The sequence below is a fragment of the Nanorana parkeri genome, unplaced genomic scaffold, assembly GCF_000935625.1.
Source record: "Nanorana parkeri isolate BGI_ZX_2015 unplaced genomic scaffold, ASM93562v1 scaffold1531, whole genome shotgun sequence".
Classification (NCBI taxonomy): Eukaryota; Metazoa; Chordata; class Amphibia; order Anura; family Dicroglossidae; genus Nanorana; species Nanorana parkeri.
In genome coordinates this window covers 98,363-120,782 of record NW_017307799.1, presented here as the reverse complement: position 1 = coordinate 120,782, position 22,420 = coordinate 98,363, and the positions used below count along the sequence as shown (strand labels likewise).

The 22,420-nt window shown below is 47.0% G+C and overlaps 1 protein-coding gene across 1 annotated transcript; it reads right to left on the bottom strand.

The window, feature by feature from the left end:
• Positions 1-11,614: 11,614 nt before the first annotated feature.
• On the bottom strand, positions 11,615-21,012 carry ZNF821 (zinc finger protein 821). Its single transcript, XM_018570421.1, has 7 exons — positions 20,914-21,012; positions 18,096-18,185; positions 16,857-16,964; positions 15,094-15,215; positions 14,266-14,367; positions 13,643-13,809; positions 11,615-12,383 (listed from the first exon to the last, which is right to left on the bottom strand). The coding sequence occupies exons 2-7, from the start codon at positions 18,133-18,135 to the stop codon at positions 11,732-11,734; spliced, it is 1,191 nt and encodes a 396-aa protein (XP_018425923.1). The 5' UTR covers positions 18,136-18,185; positions 20,914-21,012; the 3' UTR covers positions 11,615-11,731.
• Between the last annotated feature and the right edge of the window lie 1,408 nt (positions 21,013-22,420).

Below are 22,420 nucleotides of genomic sequence, written 5' to 3'. Positions count from 1 at the left end.
GAAAAATCCCTGGCCCCTCATTTCAATTCCCCCCCCCCCTATTTTCTGCAAGGACTTGTAGCCGCTAGTATTATGATGCTTCTGCCTTCATCTGATCACATGCCTGTAATAAACAGATGGTAGGGTGCAAATAATTCTCTGACAGGTGCAGATGGTAATTCTTTGATGGTTAGGTGGCCACTGGACACCCCTAGGCATAGCCAGAGAGCTTTTGACATAGCTCCACCCAGGGCCGGATTTCCCACAAGGCCCTGCCTCGGGGCAGCAGGGAGTAGAGGGGCGGCAGGGGTGTGGAATTCCTATCTCCCGATGCCTGGGACATGCAGTTCTGGGCACCGGGCGGGTAGTTGTTTTCTACATTAAGCCCTGCTTTGGGCAAGCAGAACTAAATGTACAGTAGGGAAGCCGCCACTTGTTTTGTACGAGTGATTCCGGCGATGTCACCGAGATCACTTGTATGCAGCCTGCAGGTCTGCCATTCTCCATGGGGGGAGGTTTGACGGTAGGGGGGCGCATTGAGAGTAAATCCGGCCCTGGCTCCACCTTCAGTAAAACTGGTTGGACTTGTGTTTGCTGGCGTCAAGCATCTTTGTAAGTCCCTGTGTGCATAGAATCTGAAGTTAGGGGCCTGCCATTCTTTCCTAATGTTGGCTGAGTGGTCACTGGTGTCTGGTAGTGAAAGAGCAAATAAGATCTCTTGCCTCAGCACAGCCCACCACAATAGAAGCTAGCTGCAGCTTCTGTCGGTATCAAAACTGTACCCTCTTTCTCTTAATTAAAGCTGACAGGGAGGGTACTTTACCTAATTTACAGCAAGATGGAACTTAGTGGATCAAATTCAAGATGAAATCAACTTGGCTTATTAAGGCTTCAAGAAAGAACAAAGGGCTTTGTTGCATACATTTCAGTGTAGAGACATAGAGATCCTTTGAGTATGTGTTTTGCTCATGCTGGGAAAGGCAACAGATTCTTACCTTCTTCCTTCCCCACAGCCAAAGCTATTCTGCGGCTCCTTTTGGCCTCTGGGAGCAAGGAGAAATTCTTCCGGGTATGGCGGGCTCATATAGCTCACTACCCTTTCTCCCATGTGCTGGGAGGTTGGCCCAGCACTGTCACAAGCGGGCAGAGAGAGTTTCCATCAATGTGTGAACTCACCCAATCCTACCTCTTTTCGCTTCCACCATCTGAGCAAATCGGTGGGTTAGTGCAAAGAAGATGAATATATGCAGCTGGGGAGAGAAGAAGGTAAAGTGAACCCATTTCTTCATCCTCCACAGGCAAATCAGGTTCATGGTGAAGGCCGCTTTTGGCCAAAACAGCGATGGTGAGCTGAATGAAATTTTGGATTCCTCTATCTTTTGGTCAGAGGCCAGAACTTATGGCATTATGACTTGATTGTTGGGGTTCACGATGGCCACGGTTGTGGTGGTGTCCTCACTCCTGGAGTTCTTTTAGAGCTTAAGAAGCCAGTGAGTGATTCAGTTTGGCAGCACGGCTAAAACTGAACTTCCAAAAAAGTATTGTCACCTGCATCTGTCATAGCAGCGGTCGCAGAGTATTTTCATCCCCGGAGCTTCTAAAGGCAGATGAAGACGGGTACATCAGTATGCTCGTTAGGAAGTTTTAAGGAGGACTGGATAAAATAATGAACATCAAACCACAAACTCTGAAGACAGATTTTAAGCAATTTTATAGTGGGTTGCACCCAATGTTTGCTCTTTTTTTTCTCAGTAGGCCTTATGGGGATAGAAAGAGGAACATGAAGGCAAGTTCTATACGGTCTTCACACACAAGTGTTAGATGAAAGTACAGCTTCAGCCAGAGCCATGGTGCAGCCCTTCGTCATTGACGTCACATATTTCAAAGGTCATTCTATTCAGGCTCCAGATCATATGTTTCATATAATTAACCAATAACCTATTATGCATCCTTCAAAGCCTTAGATTTAGGCAGGTGCTTCTATCCTTTTATGCTACCTGATCTTTAACAGAGCATTAATCTATATTTTGTTGTGCTTTTTTGTAACTGTTTTAAATAAATCAATTTGTACTGTATATTTGTATTCCAGCTGAGAAGCCTTTTTTTTTTTTTTTCTTTTGTTTTTCCTCCTCTTAAAAAAAAAAATCTCTGTACTTGGGTTATATAAAGACTGTATTTTCGTGCTAAATCACATTTAACATATGTACGCATTCTATGTACCAATATGCCTATATATAAACACATAGCTCTTTTTTTTTCTGGGTGTGTGTTACTTGTTCTGGGCTGGATGGTCTGCTGTCTACACTCAGCCGTGCTAAATCATACAGGTCAGCTGCAGTTTGGCAATACATTAAAGAGTACCTGATGCTGCACTTCGTTGTTCCAGTGAGAGAGAGGTTTTACTGCAACTTTAGTGCTTAGCTGTAGCCATCAGGTACACAATATTACCAAAAGTAATCTTTACACCACGGCATCCCACGCTTTGCATTGCACTTGGTGATGTAAGGCTTGGATGCAGCTGCTCAGGCCATGGAAACCCATTCCATGGAGCTCTCTACACACTGTTGTTGTGCCAAGCTGGAGGCCACACGAAGTTTGGAGGTCTGTAGCTATTGACTCTGCAGACAGTTGGCGACTTCTGTGCACTTCAGCATACGCTGACCCCGCTCCGTAATTTTACGTGGTCTACCACTGCATGGCTGAGTTGCTGTTGTTCCCAGTTGCTTCCAATTTGTTATAATACCACTAACAGGTGACCGTGGAATATTTAGTAGCAAGGAAATTTCACGGAACATCTGAATCCAATGCGTCCCAATACTTTTGGCAATATAGTGTATATGGCACGTATCATCGCAGAACTATTTATTATTACAGGTATTGTATAGTGCTGACGTCTTACGCAACACTTTCTTTCCTTTATACAAATGCCTGTAAATTACACTCTGTGGGAGGTAACCCACACAAGCACAGGGAGAACATGCAAACTCCTTGCAGATAGTGTCCTGACCGGGACTTGAACTGGGGACCCAGAACTAGCAGCTTTTTATGACCATTTCCCCCCTGGTTTTATTGCTTACCTTGGCATCAGGTTATGTTCAGGAATTGGCTCCTGCTAAGTTGTCCCCTTGCAATGGTAGTACAAGCCCTGCTCTGTCACACTCTGCTCTGCCCACTTAGTAACACCTGCTGCATAGACTGTACATGTTGCTATAGATGGGGGGGAGTGGTCGTGACCGCACTGTTCTCGCTCTAGGGGCCTTCTAAGTGTAGTGGTCACAAACACTTCCCCGCTACCATGTGTGGGCCGTCAGTATGAGAAACGTAAAGTGATTTTAGATACACAAAGAAAGAATTCACAAGTAATTCATTTCAAGACATAACTGGCATCAGAAATAATACTTAGCAGCTGAGAAAAATCAGGGCTCAAGGTGCATCCATCTTCTGCATTGTGCCTTTCTGCCTGTGCACAGTGAGACACATTTTATATGCTTCTTGGTGCATTTTTATCAGTGTTATGACTTAAAGTAGAACTGTAGACAGAACTTTGGACATTCTGTTATTTACATATTATTAACATGTAGTAAATAAGCTTTAAACAAGTCCTCACTGACCTCTTTAGCTGCCGGTATTGTGGAGCAGTTCACATCAGAAGCTCTAAGTCCGTTCAGGTCATTCTCTCAGCAGCTCGGCAACCCACCCAACAGTGAATGGGCCCAATAAAGATAATTATGTCTTCCTGTCCTATAGACAACTACTCACCACATTTCTTGTCCTGCTGTGACAGTTACCTGATGTCAGGTTAAATTTGACCAATGGGGACATAGAAGGCAATTAGAATTATTTACTCTTCCTGAGTCTGAAACTTAAAATAAAAGTTTTGACTGGTGTTGGGCTTTAAAGCACAACTCTAACGTCCTTGTCTGTGTTCCATATTATACATGCAAACGGGCCAGCATTCTGCAGTACTTCATCTCACATTTTGCTCACCCCCATAGTTTTTGCAATTTAAGATTCTGACACATCCAATCATCGCTTCTGCAGCCCGAGTATGAGAGGTATGGAGGGCAGGGTTTTCCAGAGCTTCTCCTTGATATCTGGATGTGCCAGAGGTGAATAACAAAACTACAGCTCCCAGCATTCATAGTGATTACTCTGCACAGTGGAGCGTTCTTTGGGTGTATCCTTTGCAGAGAGCTGGTGTACTATCAAAGTTTGTGACTGCGTTAGAATATGTGACCGTTGAGGTGGTCACACATTTTAACGTGATCCCGCCCAGTTTTCCGGCGGTGAAATGTGTGACCGGCCAAAGGTGAAGAATTCCAACGCTTTCTCAGCTTTTCCAGGGCAGATCGGCTGCGCAGATGGTATGTGCAGGAGAACAGATCTGCCCTGGAACAGCTGATCAGTCCCGGAATGTCCCTTTGCAACTGCAATCTCACATTCCACAAAGTCAGATAGAAGTGACGTTTCAGGACTGATCAGCTGTTCCAGGGCAGATCTGTTCTCCTGCCCATACCATCTGCGATGCTGATCTGCCCGGGAACAGCTGAGAAAGTGTTGGAATTCTTCACCTGGTCACATATTCCACCTTTGAAAAACTGGGCGGGGTTATGTTAAATGTGTGACCACGTGACCGGTCACACATTCCAACCCAGTTACAATCAGTGATAGAACACTGGATGGGAAATGCCGTTGCTGGGATCATGTTCCATGGGCGGGATTAGGAGGAACTAGGCGGTGATGATTTCTTGGTGATGGATATCCAATGTCTCCAGGGCGGCTTTTCTCAACATTTTTTTCGTAGTCATGGCACCCTTTAAAAGAATGCAAAAGCTTGAGGCACCCCAGTCCAATATACTGTATAAATGTAAACTAGGGATGCACCAATACTAGTATTGGTAAGCAAGTTGGGCAAGCCGGCTTCCCAGCCAATCAGCATTGAGCAGGTTAAACACCATGGAGCACTGACTGGGCAGGAAGCCAGGCGGCGGCTAATGACCCGCCTGGAAGCCGTCTCCATGCTGATTACTGGCTAAACAGCATGATGGCCCGCCTCCCTGAGTGGTTGGGATGCCGGCTCCATGCTGTTTAGCCGGCTCAATGCTGATTAGCTGGGAAGCTGGCTTCCCAGCCTATCAGCATCGAGCTGGCCAAACAGCATGGAGCCGGCTTCCCTGCAATCAAGAAGCCGGGCGACGTGTCATTCGTGATTGCCCAGCTAGCGGACGTATACTCTGTATCAGCGAGTACCAAAATATAAATATTGGTACTTATAGGCAAAAAAAAGCGGTATTGGTGCAACCCTAGTAAAAACGTCTTTCATATCACAAGCCCCCTTCACATCCGAGATTCCCCTTTTATATCAAAGTTCCCCCTTCACATTAGAAGCCTGCCTGCAACATGAAAAGGCATGACGCTGTAACTGCACTCTGCAGGGTAAGGTGAACCAATGACCTCATTTTACGGCCCATTCAGAAAATGTGGGCCCTGCCCACTGTTGCTAGGCATAGGGTACTGCCAATTGGAGTACCCTATGCCTAAAACTGACTGAGCTCCATGAGTGGAGGAGAGTTTGTCATGTGACTTTGACAGGTCAGTTGTCCGGCTTCTGTTTTTACCCCTCCTATTCATTTGTACTGCAGTCCCTGCTGGCTAGTACTCCCAAAGCCAGCGGAGAGCAATGCACTTTTGTAGGGCACTGCTGTGCTTTTTTTTTTTTTAAAGCAGCGGTACTATCAATCAACCCGTAACAGATTACAATGCTGAACAGCAACAGTATGTATATGATGTTGTATGTGTGCAACTAAAGCCAGGATCACTCTATATTAAAATAATTTATTGTCTCCACATAACATCTTGTACAGAGCTACACTGATGCCATTGCAATACCTCTGTGCACACACACACACACACACACAGACAGACAGACAGACAGACACGCATAAATAAACCATACTACACACATACTCACGCACGGCAGAGTTCAGACATGGCACGGGCCACGGGAACAATGTGCCAACTCTGCGATTTGTTTGTTTTATACCCTGTTTAATAGCACATTCTCACCACTGCACCGCTTTGGAAGGGCCGGAGTCTGTTCAGCTCTCAGAATACGGTAGTCTTTGTGAACCCTGCACGGATATAATAATAGTCTCATTGTCGTTGGGATGGGCGTACAGGATGCACACACACCAGAAATGCAGACATTGATTCCCCCCCCCCAGCAGCTTTTTGTAATCCTGAGCGATGGATTTCCACGTAGTCCACCCCAGGAGGCAGTACAGGGCTTGTCTCTGTGATTCACAGTCAGAGAAATCAAGCGATAGAGCAGGGGTAGGCAACCTTGGCTCTCCAGCTGTGCTGAAACTACAAATCCCATCATGCTTCTGGGAGTCGTGCCTGTGGCTTGCAATGCCTTATGGGATTTGTACTTTGAGCACAGCCGGAGAGCCGAGGTTGCCTACCCCTTCAATAGAGGTATAGAGAAAACCGATGAAAGTCTATCACATTCTAAAAGTTTGTACTCTGGCGGCTTGTCCCTGTGTGTGGTCTGATTTAAAGTGAACCTGTCATGAATCTTTCCTCAATAAGTTTTGTTATCTTTAAGCAGGCATCTGATACACCCCTTTACCCTGTGGTCTCTCCATAATACAGAGGCTAAGTGGATGGCCACGTCAGGTAGAAAGTCTGATGAATGCCCTCCACTGAGCTTTTCCAAAATTAGAGGGAATGTTTCAGTTATACATACAGGCCTCTCCTTTAGGACTATATAGCTACACTGATTGAGCCCTGTACACACAACGTATACTTAGGGCTGCAACTAACGATTATTTGCATTGGCTGATTATTTTTTCGATTCATTGGATAAAAAAAATAAAATAAATGCAATTTACAGAGTCCTCAATCTCTCTTTCTGCATCCCCAGCACTCATTGAGCACGAGGCACTCAGTAGAGAGGCTTCCTGTTCATTCATAAATCGAGGAGATAGTATCTGTTTACCATGTCCACGAATGAACAGAAAGGGATGTAGAGCGCTTCCTGTTCATTCATAATTGGGGACACAGTATCTAAATACTATGTCCTCAATACTGATCACTGCGACGTCTGCATATTACAAGGAACGATCAGCAAATATTTCACATATTTGATGATCATCCCGCAGCTCTCCTCCCTGCTTGGCGCCAGCAGGTAGATCGGCTCGGTTTCAAACCCCACTGCTGATACAGGCGGGGGAGAGCAGCGGGGATCGGAGGGGACACAGACCAGCGGGCAGGAGAGCTGCATAGCCGATGCGGGTTGCCGATTTGGTGGAGCTCTATTCCCCGCTCTGCACCGGCTACATGGGTCTGTGTCCCCTCCGATCCCCGCTGGGAGTAGCAGGGATCGGAAGGGACACAGAACTGATGAAACACCGGCTCCCAGTGTGCAGGAGAGAACTAGGGGACCTAGACCAACTGTGACGTTAACAACAATTCTCATTATCGATTAGTTGGTTTCAGCCCTACGTATATTGTTACCTAATACATGCTAGTCTGAGAAGCATTACATTCAGCGAGACGGTCACAAAGCACTGAGCAACTTTTTGAAAGCTCTTAAAACACCATTCAGCCCCTGAGTTTTGGATACTGATCACAATGGGAGTGCTGGTTGTAGCTTTAAACTTAGCAGGCTGCTGCATCCTGCTAAATGCTTGATCGGCACTACAGCCGCCATTCCCTTTTAAGTGATCCTGTTAATCACGTCCAAAAGCCCCAAAAGAGGTTCCCTGCAATAGGAGGCGGGTTATGGGCAGCACAGTGGTTAGCACTGGGGGCCCCCGATTTGCATCCCAGTCAGGACACTATATGGAGTTTGCACATTTTCCCCGTGCTTGCGTGGGTTTACTCCAGGGACTCCGTTTCCTCCCACACTCCAAACGCATGCTGGTAGGCTAATTGGCTCCGGTTTAAATTGGGCCTGTATATGAGATCGGGACCTTAGATTGTAAGCTCGAGGGCAGGGACCGATGTGAATGTGTAATATGTCAAGCGCTGTGTAAATTGTTGGCGTTCTATAAATACCTGTAATAAATATACTCGCCTCTCTGGTGGCTTGTGTCTCCTACCTTTCCACTAGACGCTTCAGCATTTCACATTGCCAGGTGTGTCACATGCCTGTGTCCACCACTGCCCAGGCCTCAGCAGGGACGGAGCGAACAAAGGATGGAGCTATAGCACACAGTGGGGGGCATCTGACATTCCTGGAAGTGTTGAATGTCAAAGAGAATATCAGAGGCTGCTGCTCTGGATCAGAGAGAGGGCAGCAGATACAGACTGTGGCAGAGGGAAGTCTAAGCCCTCGTTCACACCTGAACGTTTTGTAGCGCGTTCTACGCTCGACGAACGCTCAAAAATATAAATCCCATTGTATTTAATGGTCTCGTTCCCACCTTGGCGTATTTTCGCCCGTCCCTAACGCGCTACAAAACGGCCCACGCCTGAAAAGGTACGGGTACTACTTTGGGCCGTTTTGTTGCGCGTTTCCATTGGGATACAGCCAAGTAGCCTTCGGAAACGCGCGACAGACGCGCATATGCAATACGCCTAGGTGTGAACGAGACCTAATAGTTTGTCTATTGCAGAGTAGCTCTATTTGGATTTTTTAAAGAAATTGATAAGGTGGCTTAAATTTCTGTGTTGGGCCCTCCCCAAAAGAGGGTGGGGTAGAGTGCTAAAGGCCTCCTTACAACGTTGCTTCATGCTTTGTGACGGATTCCTAAATGAGATGCTTTACAGAAATAGTGTTTTAAAGTTGCCCATGGGTACAGACCCTCCTGCATGACCCATCTTACTCTGCAGTGAGCAGTTTCCTATCTTTCTGTTTAAAGAGGAACTCCAGCATATACCATGTTTTAGTGAGAAGTTATCTGATGATTACTGAACCCCAGAAAGAAGAGACACTGGCTTCAGTCACCCGTGTACTCACATGAAGAAATAATGGAAACATGTGAAGTAGGATTGGATGCAATAAGCATATAGCTTTAGAAATTCAGTTCTGGAACAGGTTCATTTTAATGCCGGACCAAGTAGTTGCACACACTTGCCTTCCCTTTGCTCCCCTGCCACTGTTCAGATGTGACTTGGAGCTTACACAGTGCTCAGAACTCCCTTCCCACCACCATGTGACAGTGCTGGGTGCCTGAGCACCACCACCACCTTGTGGGATGAAGGGAAGTCAGTCACGTGATCACCATACCTTGCCGGTATTTTCCTTTTCTTCCAGCAGCCAAACAGAGTAGCAGGGGAGCCAAAGATAAGACAGGTATTGCTAGGGATGACTTTAAAATGAACCTCTTTCTTCAACCTGCATCTTTGAAGGAAGCCTGGCCATTATGTTGACCGCTTAGGGTACAATAGGTTGAGGCACAGACTCAGAATGAATATGTAGGAAGATCAGATATGCTCGTTTGGGGTTATTGTGTCAAATTTCCAAAGCCAATAAATAAATATCTTTCAAATGAAGGTCGACAATGGCAGCTTCTGTTTCTCACTTGACAGGTTTCCTTTAAAGAGAAACTATCACACCCAAAGTTTCACCAGCTGCCATTGGCCAGCTCCTAGAACATTTGTAGCAACCTCTGGTCATCCAGCTGTGGTGCAGCTACAAATCCCATTAGGCATTGGAAATCTGACAGCCACAGACCTGATTCAGAGGAAGAAGCATGATGGGATTTGTTGTCTCACCATAGCTGGAAGGCCAGAGTTTTCCTACCCGTATCGTAGATGCGGAGCTAGTTATGGAGAAGTTGGATGCAACAAGTAACAGCTGACCTGACAGATTCTCTTGATCAAGCAATTTCAACCAAATAGATCTTCACAGTGGGTGCAATCGGAGTCTTAAGCTGGCCATACACTTTACAATTATCTGCAGATTTTCAGTGGTCAGATGGAAAAAGTGCAACAGAATCCTCCATCTATGCTAAGCTGTGTGGATGGAGGAATCCCCAACTGGGCCAACCTGTTGCACTTTTTCCATCTGACCACAGAAAATCTGCAGATAATTGTAAGGTGTATGGGCACCTTTAGAGATTGGGTCATATTGAAGGATCTGTGTAAACACAGCAGAAACAACCTCCCTGCCATACGAGCTGTGCGACGCAGAAGACTGGAAGTGTCTGACCACCATGTACCACGGGCTCAGTTGATCCTTAGGGGCACAAAGGGCATTGCAACAATCACTGAAGGCCTATTCCCACCTATACATTTTTGCCCAGATGCATTTGTCATTGAAATAATTTTGATGCATTTCTACTCATTTCAATGGAAAACACATCAAAGAAAATAATTAATGTAAATAGGCCCTGGAGGTCTACTAGATGCCTTTAGATGTTTGCCAGAAGATAGCGAAGAGTTTAATGATATTAATGACAGGTTTGCTTTAAAAGGCACCTGTAATGTTGGAGAAAACAAAATCCTGGTGAAAGACTACACTTGCTTTTTGTTTCCTAGTTGAAGGTTAATTTGGATTTTTTTTTCTATAAAAAGGTGACGATCAGCTCTGCTAGGACAGATACAAAGGCTACCATTGTAGACTTGTCCTTTACAATGCCTTTTCCTAGCCTACCATCCGGATTCCACCTACACCCCTTAGTGAGTCACTGACTAAGAACAATCGTGTGCTTATCAGATGTCCAGACACCATACACACACGGTCGCTCCAGGTCAGCTGCTCGCCAAGTAAGGAAGTCAGGATCGATATGACAGGGATGGCAATGCACCTTCAGAAACAGCTGAGCAACAAGACCGGTTTCTTTGAACCAGTTTTGGATAAAAGAGGTCACGTTGTGGAAGAGCTTGGTGTCCTGAGGGGTTTATAAGACAGAGGAGTCCATCTTACCCAACCTGCCACGGCAGCACTCAGACCATATGGAGGCACACATGGCTAGAGTAAGCCATAAGATTCCAAACCACTGTAGGTACCACATAAGGTGTCTACCTCTTTCCTCCTTCACAGACTGTTTCCTACAAGTACAGGTGCGTTTTCAGGACAAGAAAATCTGCAACTAGCATTTCACTAGCATTTCAGTTCAGAGTGAATGCTAACGGACTAAACCATCTCCTGGCTTCCTGTTTACTCATTGGAGATCCTGACTAACCATTATCGAGACTATTAAAGCTCAACGCCAGCCAAAATTTGTCTTGGATAAAACAGGGAGTTAAAATTTCAGTCAGGATTTCATCTCTATCTGGGACCCCATTGGGGAGTATTTCTGTATCTATCCCGTATGTTATACTCATAGAAAAAATGATAGAGGTGGGAAGGGGAATTGTTCGATTGTCACTGAAACAGGAAGGTCCAGAAAGCAATACAAAGTTCTTACTCTTCCTCACTCTAAACATGTTTTATCCATGTCTTGTCGGGACAAAAAAAAGATGGACACTTGCCCCCCCCATACCTAGAATTATCACTTTGTTAGCTAGGGCTCGGACGGGAAGGGGTGGCTGCATGGGAGTATGGCCAACTTTACATAACTGAGCTATCTACAGATTCTGTCACTTTGCCAATTGAAGGCAAAGTGCCAATGTCTCTCTAAGAAGCCCAGCAAAATCTCCCCCTCCCCACACGGCAGTAAAGAAGGTGCAGCTCGGCGACGTTTCCAGGGGGGCCAGTAAGTGAGAGAGACCGCCAGCATTCACCCAAACTGAAATGGCAGATTTGGATGTATTTACCCTTTTACCACTAGATTAACAAAACAAAAAAAGTGTCAGCGGGTCAGTGAACGGAGCCATTACTCTGATCGTCCAGTGCAATCTTCCCAAGGATCTGCTGTTCCAGGTCGTTATTACCCACCGGAAGCTGAAAGAAGTTTATTTCGGCGGCTAAAGTGGCCATAGCAGTGGGGTCCTGCCCAAACTGCGCCCGGAGCATCATGTCCATTTTCTCCAGGCGCCGTTTCAACCGCTTGGCCTCGCGCTCCTTAACTAGTCTGGCCTGACGCTTCTCCGGCGTCTCGTTGGCCCGTTTTAGCCGCATGGCCTCGCGATCCCTCTGGAGGCGTCTTGCCCGCTGTTCGTCCGTCTCCTGCATCCTCTGTTGTCTCTTGGCTTCCCGGTCTCTCATTCTCCTCACCTCTCGTTCCTCAGGGGTTTCGCTGTCTCGCCGGCTTTTCTTGGCGGTGCGTTCTCGCTCCAGGCGCTGCATCCTGGCCTGTACTGGCTCGTTCTGTCGGCGGGTTGACCACTTGCGCACCGCGGGGGTCTGAGCTGACATCATCTTACGATAGGCCACGCAGCTGTTGCACACGAGTAACACTCCTGCTGGGTAGATGGCGTTGAAATCCACGTCCTTTTCTTCCACACCATTGGGGGTTTTGTGATCGTCCTGGTTCCAAGAGTCCGAAGACAAAACTTCAGGTAGTTTCTCACTGAAAGGGAAATAGAAGAGACTTACAACAAGGTCCTAGAAAGCTACACAAGTCAAACACGTTTAGGCAACTGTGGAGAAATGGATAGCTCTCTAGTGGAGTGGATATTTAAATACGGATAGTATCAATACATAAATCTGTCTTGATATTAGCTTCATGTTATAACCTGTAAAGCAGCACGCAAACACTGAGAGGAAGGGGCAGCACTCTGCGCCAATCAAGGCTCCAGTGCTGTGTACAATGCTGTTAGTTTAACACTGGACATGCTTACAGGAGGGGAGAGAACAAGAATTACAACAGTATGCCGCTTCTCTTTCACTGTCCAATCAGCAGGCACCGTGCAGGGAGTAAATGAAGCAGAACTTCAGCAGCCAATCTGAAATACCACCACCTCTCAAGTGGCTGGGTACCATTACCATGATTTCTATGGGGAAGCTTGATGAACTGGAAGAAGCTTGAAGCTATCAGAGTAAAGCAGTGGATACCACAGTGGCTTAGCGGTTAGCACTTCTACCTTGCTGCACCGCGGTTTGATCCCTCCTCCTTCAAGCTGGCTGGCCACACATGAACTGCCTTTTCTCCATTGGTCCTAGATTCTGCAGGGAAATTCTTTCTCTGCTAGGGCCTATGGAGAAAATGCCACTCAGGTAGCAAACGTGGAGCTTGCACAGGGCTAAGGACTCTCTCAATCCCCCACGTGGCAGCACTGATTTCCTGTGTAGCCAATCAACAAAGTTGTCACCAAGGAGGAAAGAGAATGAAATCATCATACCCTGAAGTACTAAGTATTTCCCTTTGGTCCTAAAGTCTGCAGGGAAATTATTTCTCTGCTAGGGAGAAAATGCTGCACAGGTAGCGAACTTGGAGCTTACACAGGGCTAAGGACTCTCTCCGTCCCCCATGTGACAGCACTGAGTTCCTGTGTAGCCAATCAACAAAGCTGGCACAAAGGAGGAAGGAGACTGATTTACATGATCCCTTTGGTCCTAGAGGCTGAAGGGCCTGGTGGGGACGTGGGCAGTTCAGTGAACCTGTTGCTTTGCCCTGCATGAATAAACCATAGTTTGACTTCAAGGGCTAAGACTATTATTATAATACGAGGTTTATAAAGTGCCAACAGTTTGCACAGTGCTTTACAAAATAAAGAGAGGCAGTACAGGTACAACACAGAAGGGTTCGGAGGGCCCTGCTCATGAGAGCTTACAATCTAAAGATTGAGATTATTTCAAATGTTAGTTCTCTTTACATTCACCTCTCACCTATTGAACGTGGCCAGGGTGGAAAACTGAGCCCCGCAGACAGCACAGTTGGAAAGCTGATCGTCTGAATGTATAAGCAGGTGGCGTCCCAAAGAACCCGGAGAGCTGAGAGCGCGGCCACATACTGGGCACAGGTAGCTTTTTGCACTGACCACTGCAGCTGTGTGCTGGAAAGAAAAACAGACAGAAAGGGATATTGTAGAAAGTCTTCAATATAATATAATATTCATCTCAATTTCTTTTTATAGTCCAAAGGCCTATTGTGCAACCCAGAATTACAAGGGCTCATTGAACAGTTACAGCTCACAGTCATTTAATTAGGAGCTCCAGGGAAAATGATTAATAATCCTTGCAGTGGGGCTAAGTCGTGATCCGCTCCGGCTGCGGCGCCTCAGTATACCACGAGCTGTAGCTCGCGGTATACTGAGCTTAGGGTAACGGGAGGACGCTAGTTTGTGTCCTCCCGTTACCCTAAGGAGAACTATGGGGAAAAACACTGACCCCATAGTTCTCCTTTAACCCCACTGGAAGGGTAATCATTTCCCCTGGAGTTTTGCTTTAAATCAGCTTACATCAGCTGTTTCATGCTTGTTAACTCTCTTCAGTGGAAGATGCCCACTGACCTGATACACGTGACTAATAAGCTGCTCCTGACTTTCACACTCCAGCTGGCACAGTGGGCACAGATACAGAACAGAATCCAGGTGGCCAAGGTTCTGGGGATCCTAGAATGTCAGAAAAAAATGAATATCATTCACAATTATGTTTAATACATAATTATTAATTACTTTTAGGCACAGCATGCCTTCTGGATCTATAGTGTCTAAAGCTGGCCATACACCTATAGATTATCTGCAGATTTTCTATGGTCAGAGGGAAAAAGTGCAACAGATTCCTCCATCTACGCTAACTGTGTGGATGAAGGAATCTCCCACTGGGCCAAGCTTCAGTAATCTTGCTAGTCGGCCTCGCTGGCTGTCAATACCTGCATCCAATCAGATTGTTCAGGAATTTTGACAGCCAGCGGGGCAGACTAGCAAGATACTGAAGCTTGGTCCAGTGGGAGATTCCTCCATCCACACAGTTTAGCGTAGATGGAGGAATCTGTTGCACTTTTTCCATCTGACCATAGAAAATCTGCAGATAATCTATAGGTGTATGGCCAGCTTTAGTCCCAGGATTCTTAACAGAATCCAGTTTTTACATCATGGAGAACCCCGGGGTTTGGAAGACCCTGGGGCTCCCTGATAAAAAAGAAAACCTGTGAGGACCTGTAATCAGATACCAGTGACAATATAGTCATAGTGGCTTTACAGGTACACCGTTATGGATTAATAAAGTCACATGCAGGATCAACAAGGCACCAGCTATTTGGAAGGAAGGTTAGTTTGTCACCTTTATTTCACCTGACAGGTTCTCTTTATCATCTGCAAATATCAGATCCAACTTACTACACTAACAGAGCGGCTCTCTTTTCGTCTGCTGACTCCTGGCTCTTCTCTGTCACCGCTGTCCTCTTCTGAAGCGGGAGAAGACAGGTCATCGATTGTAGTCTCTTCTTCATCACTGTCACCTGAAGTACACATAAACGAGGCGCCTTACAGAGTCAGCAATTCTGTCAACTAGTACACGTAAGAATACAAAGAATGACTGAAATAAATATCACACACCCTACACTCCTTACTATAGATGTTAGTTCAGAAGTAGATCTTAAAAAGGCATTAAAAGGGGCTCATTGCCATCTGATCTCTGTTATACACAACACAGACAGCATTTTTTACGGCCCATTCATAAGTCAGCGATGTTTTTTTTGTTTAAGGCAACAGAGAGCTCTGTGATTGGAAGAGAGCCAGTCATGTGAAATTGACAGGTTGCATGAACAGGATCTCTTCCGAGCTTCCCAGGACAGTGTCAGCACCAATTCAGAGATGATTTGAGGATCTAAAGCCAAGTGATACACAAATAGGATACATTTTTGTTATTAGTTAAGGTACTTGAATGCATTTTTAAGATTTAACTGCAGGCTGCCGCTTCACTTAGTTGTAAAATCTTCCCCTCATAGCCCCCTTTACAGCTGCCGGATAGTGCCCTCATAGCCCCCTTTAACAGGTTCATGTTAAAGCTTCTGTCCCCAACTGCACATACTCACCTTCCCTATGTTCCCCTGTTGCTCCATTCGGCTGTCAGGAACATAAAGCACAAGCTTTGTTAGTTCAAAATGGGGGCTTGGATCTTAGACAGGGTTGAGAACTGTCTCCTTGCTCACATTTGACAGCAATGGGTGCCTGAGCCGCCAATCACCAATGCTGTCACCTAGTAGGAATGGTGTGAGCTTCAGGGCTTAGTATTCCCTCCTTGCCGCATGGGACAGTGCAGGGCACCTAAACGGCCACCACTGTCATGTGACAGGAAGGGGCAATCACAGAGCTAAGGGCTCTGGCCCTCCCCATGAGACAGCGTAGGGTAGATTTGAAGCCAATCAACAAGCACCAGCGCAGTCATGTGGGAGGAAGGGGTTAGTCACATGTTTTCCAGTCTTTGAAGTATCCAGTACTTACCAGGTATAGCAAAACACAAGACCACAGCATGAGCCTGCTTAGGTCACAAAACAGCAGGGTGTAGGGTAATGTTAATCTTTATAATACAGCAACTTGGCACACTGACAAAACCACAGACAGACACCGTGATGGCCCAACACATACTGGACATGCGGCTAAACTACAGTAAAAATAACCCCTGTCCAGCACAGCCCACAACAACCTACGGCACGGGTAGGCAACCTTGGCACTCCAGCGGCAGTGAAGATACAAATCCCATCCCGACCATGCCTCTGAGAGTCATGTCTGTGGCTGTCCATGTCTTGCAATGCCTCATGGAACTCATAGTTCCACAACAGCTGGAGTCCTGGGGTTTCCACTTCAAGACGTTCTGTTCACTCTTGGGCAAACTGTTGACCACAAAGTGACTGAGGTTTTGAGAGACATGGGCTTGGCTTACCAATGACGGTGGCCTGGTTTATATATTCCATGGAAATATGAATTTTAGCCTTCAAAATGTATAAACACCACATTCTAAATTACCGCATTCGAATTCCTCTTTACAGAAAGCAGTAATTATACACGGCCGTGATTGGGGAGGAAGGTGTACATTTGTAAGCACTCATACAAGAGTCTCCCATCACTCGCAACTCATCAACATGTTGTCCCGCACTTACTGCTCATCCTGTCATTTGGTTCCATCATAGAAGCTTCCTCTTTTATGATTTCTGTTTTCATCATTGCTTGACGAGCCTGCTGCTCTAGTCCAGCAAACATCTGCTCCCCTGCCGTGGAAACAATGAGACATTGTTACAAATCTTTGTATGGTACAAGCATGAAATAAGGAAGTTCACATGACGCTTATACTACCCATTGTTATTTGATAACTAGAAGAGCAAAGAGCACTAATGGGTATTATATGTACATACAGTGAGGGGAATTTATCAAAGCTGGAGCAGACAAAATCTGGAGCAGCTGTGGATGGCATCCACCTTTCATTTTCAAGGCTTAACTAAACAAAGAAGCTGATTGGTTGCCATAGGCAACTGCTCCAGATTTTATTCCTTTTATTAAAGCAGAAATCCAGGGAAAAAGCGGACCTTTACACTCAAAAATCAAATTCTTCCAATGCATCCCTCTATGCATGATGATTAATAATAACACGGACATGTCCGGTGTAAAATGCTGGGATTGCGAAATACTTGCAGAGCATTCATTTCCTGCTTTGAAAGGGCAAAATGACTTCAGTTTGCCAAAGCAATGCACACTGGGCTTGCCTTGTCATCGGCAGAGCATTGCTGGGAAATCTCATCTGTAATCTCAGGAGATCTCAGGGAAAGGCATTTTCATCCCATGAGATGAGGTGCATGGTCACATGTCCTAGTCACATGTGCCAGAAATCCAGGAAGGTATAGGAGAGCTAGTAATCTGCCCTTAGTGAACATGGCCACTGTCAGAAGAGGTTTCCTGTAAGCCCAGCAACAGTTGCATTACAGCATAGGTCTAGCACCATTCAGAAGAATTTCATATAAAGGGTTTTCCCATTATTCCTTTCACCAGATTACAATGGAAACCGGTGAACAGGTCAGTATAACTCCCTGAATAAATCACCACTTATCATGGGACGTGATCCAAGCTGTAGATTAAGGGTAGGCAACCTCGGCACCCCACCTGTTGTGGAACTGCAGGTCCCATGAGGCACTGCAAAACTCACAGGAGGCAGAGGCATGACAGGATTTGTAGTTTCACCACCGCTGGAGTGCCGAGGTTGCCTACCCTTGCTGTAGAAGGCAGCTGGATTAGGGCGCTTTCACTAATGTATACATAATGTACAGTAGGTGTGTCTCGTTGCATACAATAGTACAGGAGATCCATTTTACCAGTAAATTACAGGTGAAAGTCTTCCCGATACTCACACTGTACTTTATTTGGAGTTGTTTGTTTCCTCCGGGACATTTTATGACTAAATGCTTCACATCCACGCTGTCCCTCTACACACAGCAGCTCTGAAATGACAAAGAAAGGCAACTTCAACACACGGACTGCAAATCACATTTGTATTAAAGCCAATGGGGTCATGCACCAGGAAAATGATATAACGTTGTGACACATATATAGGAGTTACCTGCCAAAGGATTTGCCATGTTGTCCCGCCAGTCCTGAGATTTGCACAGCCCTGCCATGCAGCACAGCACAGCCTACTGGCCTGCACGTTCTTTACTGCACTCCAATTTGGTCACCTATCTTCTCCTAGCCTGTGATTGGACAGTGAAGGAGCAGCAGCATACTGGTGAGTCTTTCCTTTGCTTACTCTGCCTTTTCCTCCATCAACACGTTTCTATGCAGCACACCTGCTTGGTTCCCAGTGTTGCCCCTCCCGCTCCCTGTCTGCTGGATAGGGGATTACAAATGCTGACACCTCTGGCAAAAAGAGAGTTTAGTAGCAGCAGTCCTATGCGGAACCTAACTAATTGAAGCAGAAGTAAACTCCGGATACAAGAGTCTTAGAAGTCTCATACACTAGAAATCACTTTAGAAGTCTCTTTTGCGATAAAACGTTTTACTTATCTTCTAGCATTTTTTTTTTTTTATCAGTAGACAGACTGCCGTGCATGCACAGTACAGTGCGCGGCCAATGGGGTCATGCACAGTACAGTGCAGGGCCAATGGGGTCATGCACAGTACAGTGCACGGCCAATGGGGTCATGCACAGTACAGTGCGCGGCCAATGGGGTCATGAACAGTACAGTGTATGTCTCCTTAAGGAAGGCACCCTTCCAGTCCCTGAAATGTTGGTGTCACTATGTCTCCACGAGGAAGGCGCCCTTCAAGTCCCCGAAATGTTGATGTCACTATGTCTCCTCAAGGAAGGCACCCTTCAAGTCCCCGAAATGTTGTTGTCACTATGTCTCCTCGAGGAAGGCACCCTTCCAGTCCCCGAAATGTTGGTGTCACTATGTCTCCTCGAGGAAGGCACCCTTCCAGTCCCCGAAATGTTGGTGTCACTATGTCTCCTCGAGGAAGGCACCCTTCCAGTCCCCGAAATGTTGGTGTCACTATGTCTCCTCGAGGAAGGCACCCTTCCAGTCCCCGAAATGTTGGTGTCACTATGTCTCCTCGAGGAAGGCACCCTTCCAGTCCCCGAAATGTTGGTGTCACTATGTCTCCTCGAGGAAGGCACCCTTCCAGTCCCCGAAATGTTGGTGTCACTATGTCTCCTCGAGGAAGGCACCCTTCCAGTCCCCGAAATGTTGGTGTCACTATGTCTCCTCGAGGAAGGCACCCTTCCAGTCCCCGAAATGTTGTTGTCACTATGTCTCCTCAAGGAAGGCACCCTTTAAGTCCCTGAAATGTTCTTGTCACTATGTCTCCTCAAGGAAGGTGCCCTTCAAGTCCCTGAAATGTTGATGTCACTATGTCTCCTCAAGGAAGGTGCCCTTCAAGTCCCTGAAATGTTGTCACTATGTCTCCTCGAGGAAGGCACCCTTCAAGTCCCCTAAATGTTGTCACTATGTCTTCTCGAGGAAGGCACCCTTCAAGTCCCCTAAATGTTGGCGTCACCATGTCTCCTTAAGAATAGCACCCTGAAACACACTCTTATGACTCTGTGGCACTGTTTTTCCAATAATATACCTAAAAGCCATTTATATGGAGTGCTGGTGACCTAGAATCTTCTCATCGGGAGGCCGGACCTCACGACACTGGAGGAGAGCACACCCAGAGGTAAGCGAGTCACAATAGTTATGGCATATGCCGGTCGCCCTCACTACCTAAGCTGGAGATGGCTGGGGGAAGCTCTTGCTGCCATAATGTGAATCCATGCACAGCATACTCACTAAATATGGCGGGCTTACCCCTAACTCTGCTCTGCTCCCCACCTGTCATCTCCTCCTCCTTCTTCCCTCTTTGGCCATCAAGTATCCAACGTTGATTCGCAAGTAGATCTCACAGATAGACGCTGATAGTCTACCCCAGGGGTAGGCAACCTTGGCGCTCCAGGTGTTGTGGAACTACAAGTCCCATGATGCACTGCAAGACTCTGACAGCCACAGGCATGACTCCCAGTGGCAGAAGCATGACGGGATTTGTAGTGTCGGCACAGCTGGCATGCCGAGGTCGCCTACCCTTGGTCTGCGCTGCATTGCGCATGCACCGCAGCCAGTGAGCACTTTATTTTGGCATAAGAACCATACAAAACCCACGGACTGATTTTTAGGACTTCAGTCCCACGTTAGTCGCTGGTGATTTTAGCAACGTGACTGGGCGACAAATAAATCACCCGTGTGGCGAGGGCGAAGATGCTCCCAGGATACAAATCTCTCCCAGGTCAGCCGTTAGCGATCAGGTACGTATGGTCGATGACGACTGCCGCTTCAAAACAAAGCCGCAGCCATAACTGAACCGGTCACCGACCGCATATCATACAGCCAATAAAAAAAAAAAAAAATGCTTCCAATGAATGGCTGCAAAAAAGACCCCTCACAACCCCAACCCATTCTGCAAATGTGACCCCATAGAAAACCTGCTGTGGCCTCACAGTGCACCATTGCAGGAAGATTATGGAGCATGCATGGTGCAGGGCTGCACGGATCCCATCCCCCACCCTGCAACCTGCACAGCTCACCAGTCTGCTGCATTAGAATGGGAGGGGGCTTCTCTCCAGGAAGGACACACATTACAATGGCACTGCGATATACCGACAGAGGGCCGAGCGCTGGGCCGGCAGACACCTACCTGCATGGTGTCCCGGTCACCCCCGGAGCGGCCCCCGGTATCCGGGTGTGTCCCGGCTCCAGGCAGACGGCGGCCGCTTGATTCTAGAGGGAGAGAGGCCCTCTGATGACGTCGGCGTCACATGACCCGGCTAGAGGGGAGAAGGAGGAGGAGGGGGGTAGCATTGTGTCTGATGATGGCGGCCTGGGGCTCAGTGTCAGCCTGTTATACACACACAGAAGACATATATCACACATTTCCTACTGATTTACAATACAAGGATAATTGTATAACATTAAAGTGTATGTAAAGCCAAACTTTTTTTTTTAAGTAAAAAAGAAAGGTAAAATCCCTTTATTTTTTTGCTGTCTGTGATCCCCTGACATTTCCCTCCACTTCCTGTCACTGAGACTCAACAAGAAAAAGCGTTGGCCTTACACTGCCCGAGTCCTTCTGACTCGACCAAATTTTGAGGCGGCGACAAAAGTCTATTTTTCAGTCTACCGGAGCAAAAGAGCTGCGGTTGTTCAGGCCGCAGTGGGCCTCATCCTTTTTATTCGGAGCAGATGGGTGAATGTAGCGCTTTTTTCTCCCCCAGCCCACCGGGGTGAGCTAAAAAGAACTGCCAGTCTAGGGCAGCTAAAATCTCCTCGGAGTGAAGGGGCTCATGCATGTGAGCGTCTGGGGCCTATAATGGGGTGTATTGCCCTGCCCAGGGGGCCACTGGAGCCTCATACAGCCGCCATTAGAAAGCAATGGCTGTATGTGGGTGTACGCTGGCACTTCAGTAAACATGCTCATGTGTACGGGCGCGCAACCCTGAGCGCAGACAGTCTGCATTCAGGGTTGTACATCCGTGTGCATTGGCATGCTTACTCAGGTACCAGTGTATGTCCATGTACAGCTGCATACAGCCATTGGCGGCTTTCTTAGGCTACTGTGGCCCCTGGGCGGGGAAATACACCCGATTATAGGGCCTCAGGTGCATGTGCCCTAAAGTTTATGTAAATCCTAACAATCAACTGTTGCTGTGTTAAATATACCATTCGGCAAGCAGAGCTAAATGTAGAGCGGGGAAGTCGGCGCTCATATTGTACAAGTGATTCTTGGTAATGCCGCGGAGATCACTTGTATGCAGCCTGCAGGTCCGTCTGTCCCATCCATGGTCCACCCCGCTGCAGGCCGCCTCTCTCTCCCCGCAGGCCGCCTCTTTCCCCAGCAGCCGCCTCTCTCCCCGCCGGGCCACCTCTCTCTCCGCCGGCCGCCTCTCTCCCCGCCATGGTTTTTAGGGTTCCCCACTCTTCTGGGGGACCACGGCAAAGTAGTTCAGGATAGAGAGCGGGGAGCAGACCGCTCTGCTCCATGTGAACACTGAGACAGGAACGCTGCACTCGCAGCCTTCCCATCTCAGCTGTCACAGGAGAGCCAGCACAGTGCTGCGCTCAAACTCCTGTATTGGAGGTGACAGGTTCTCTTTATTGAACCTGTCACTTCCAATACAGGCGTTTGAGCAAAATAAGAAATAATT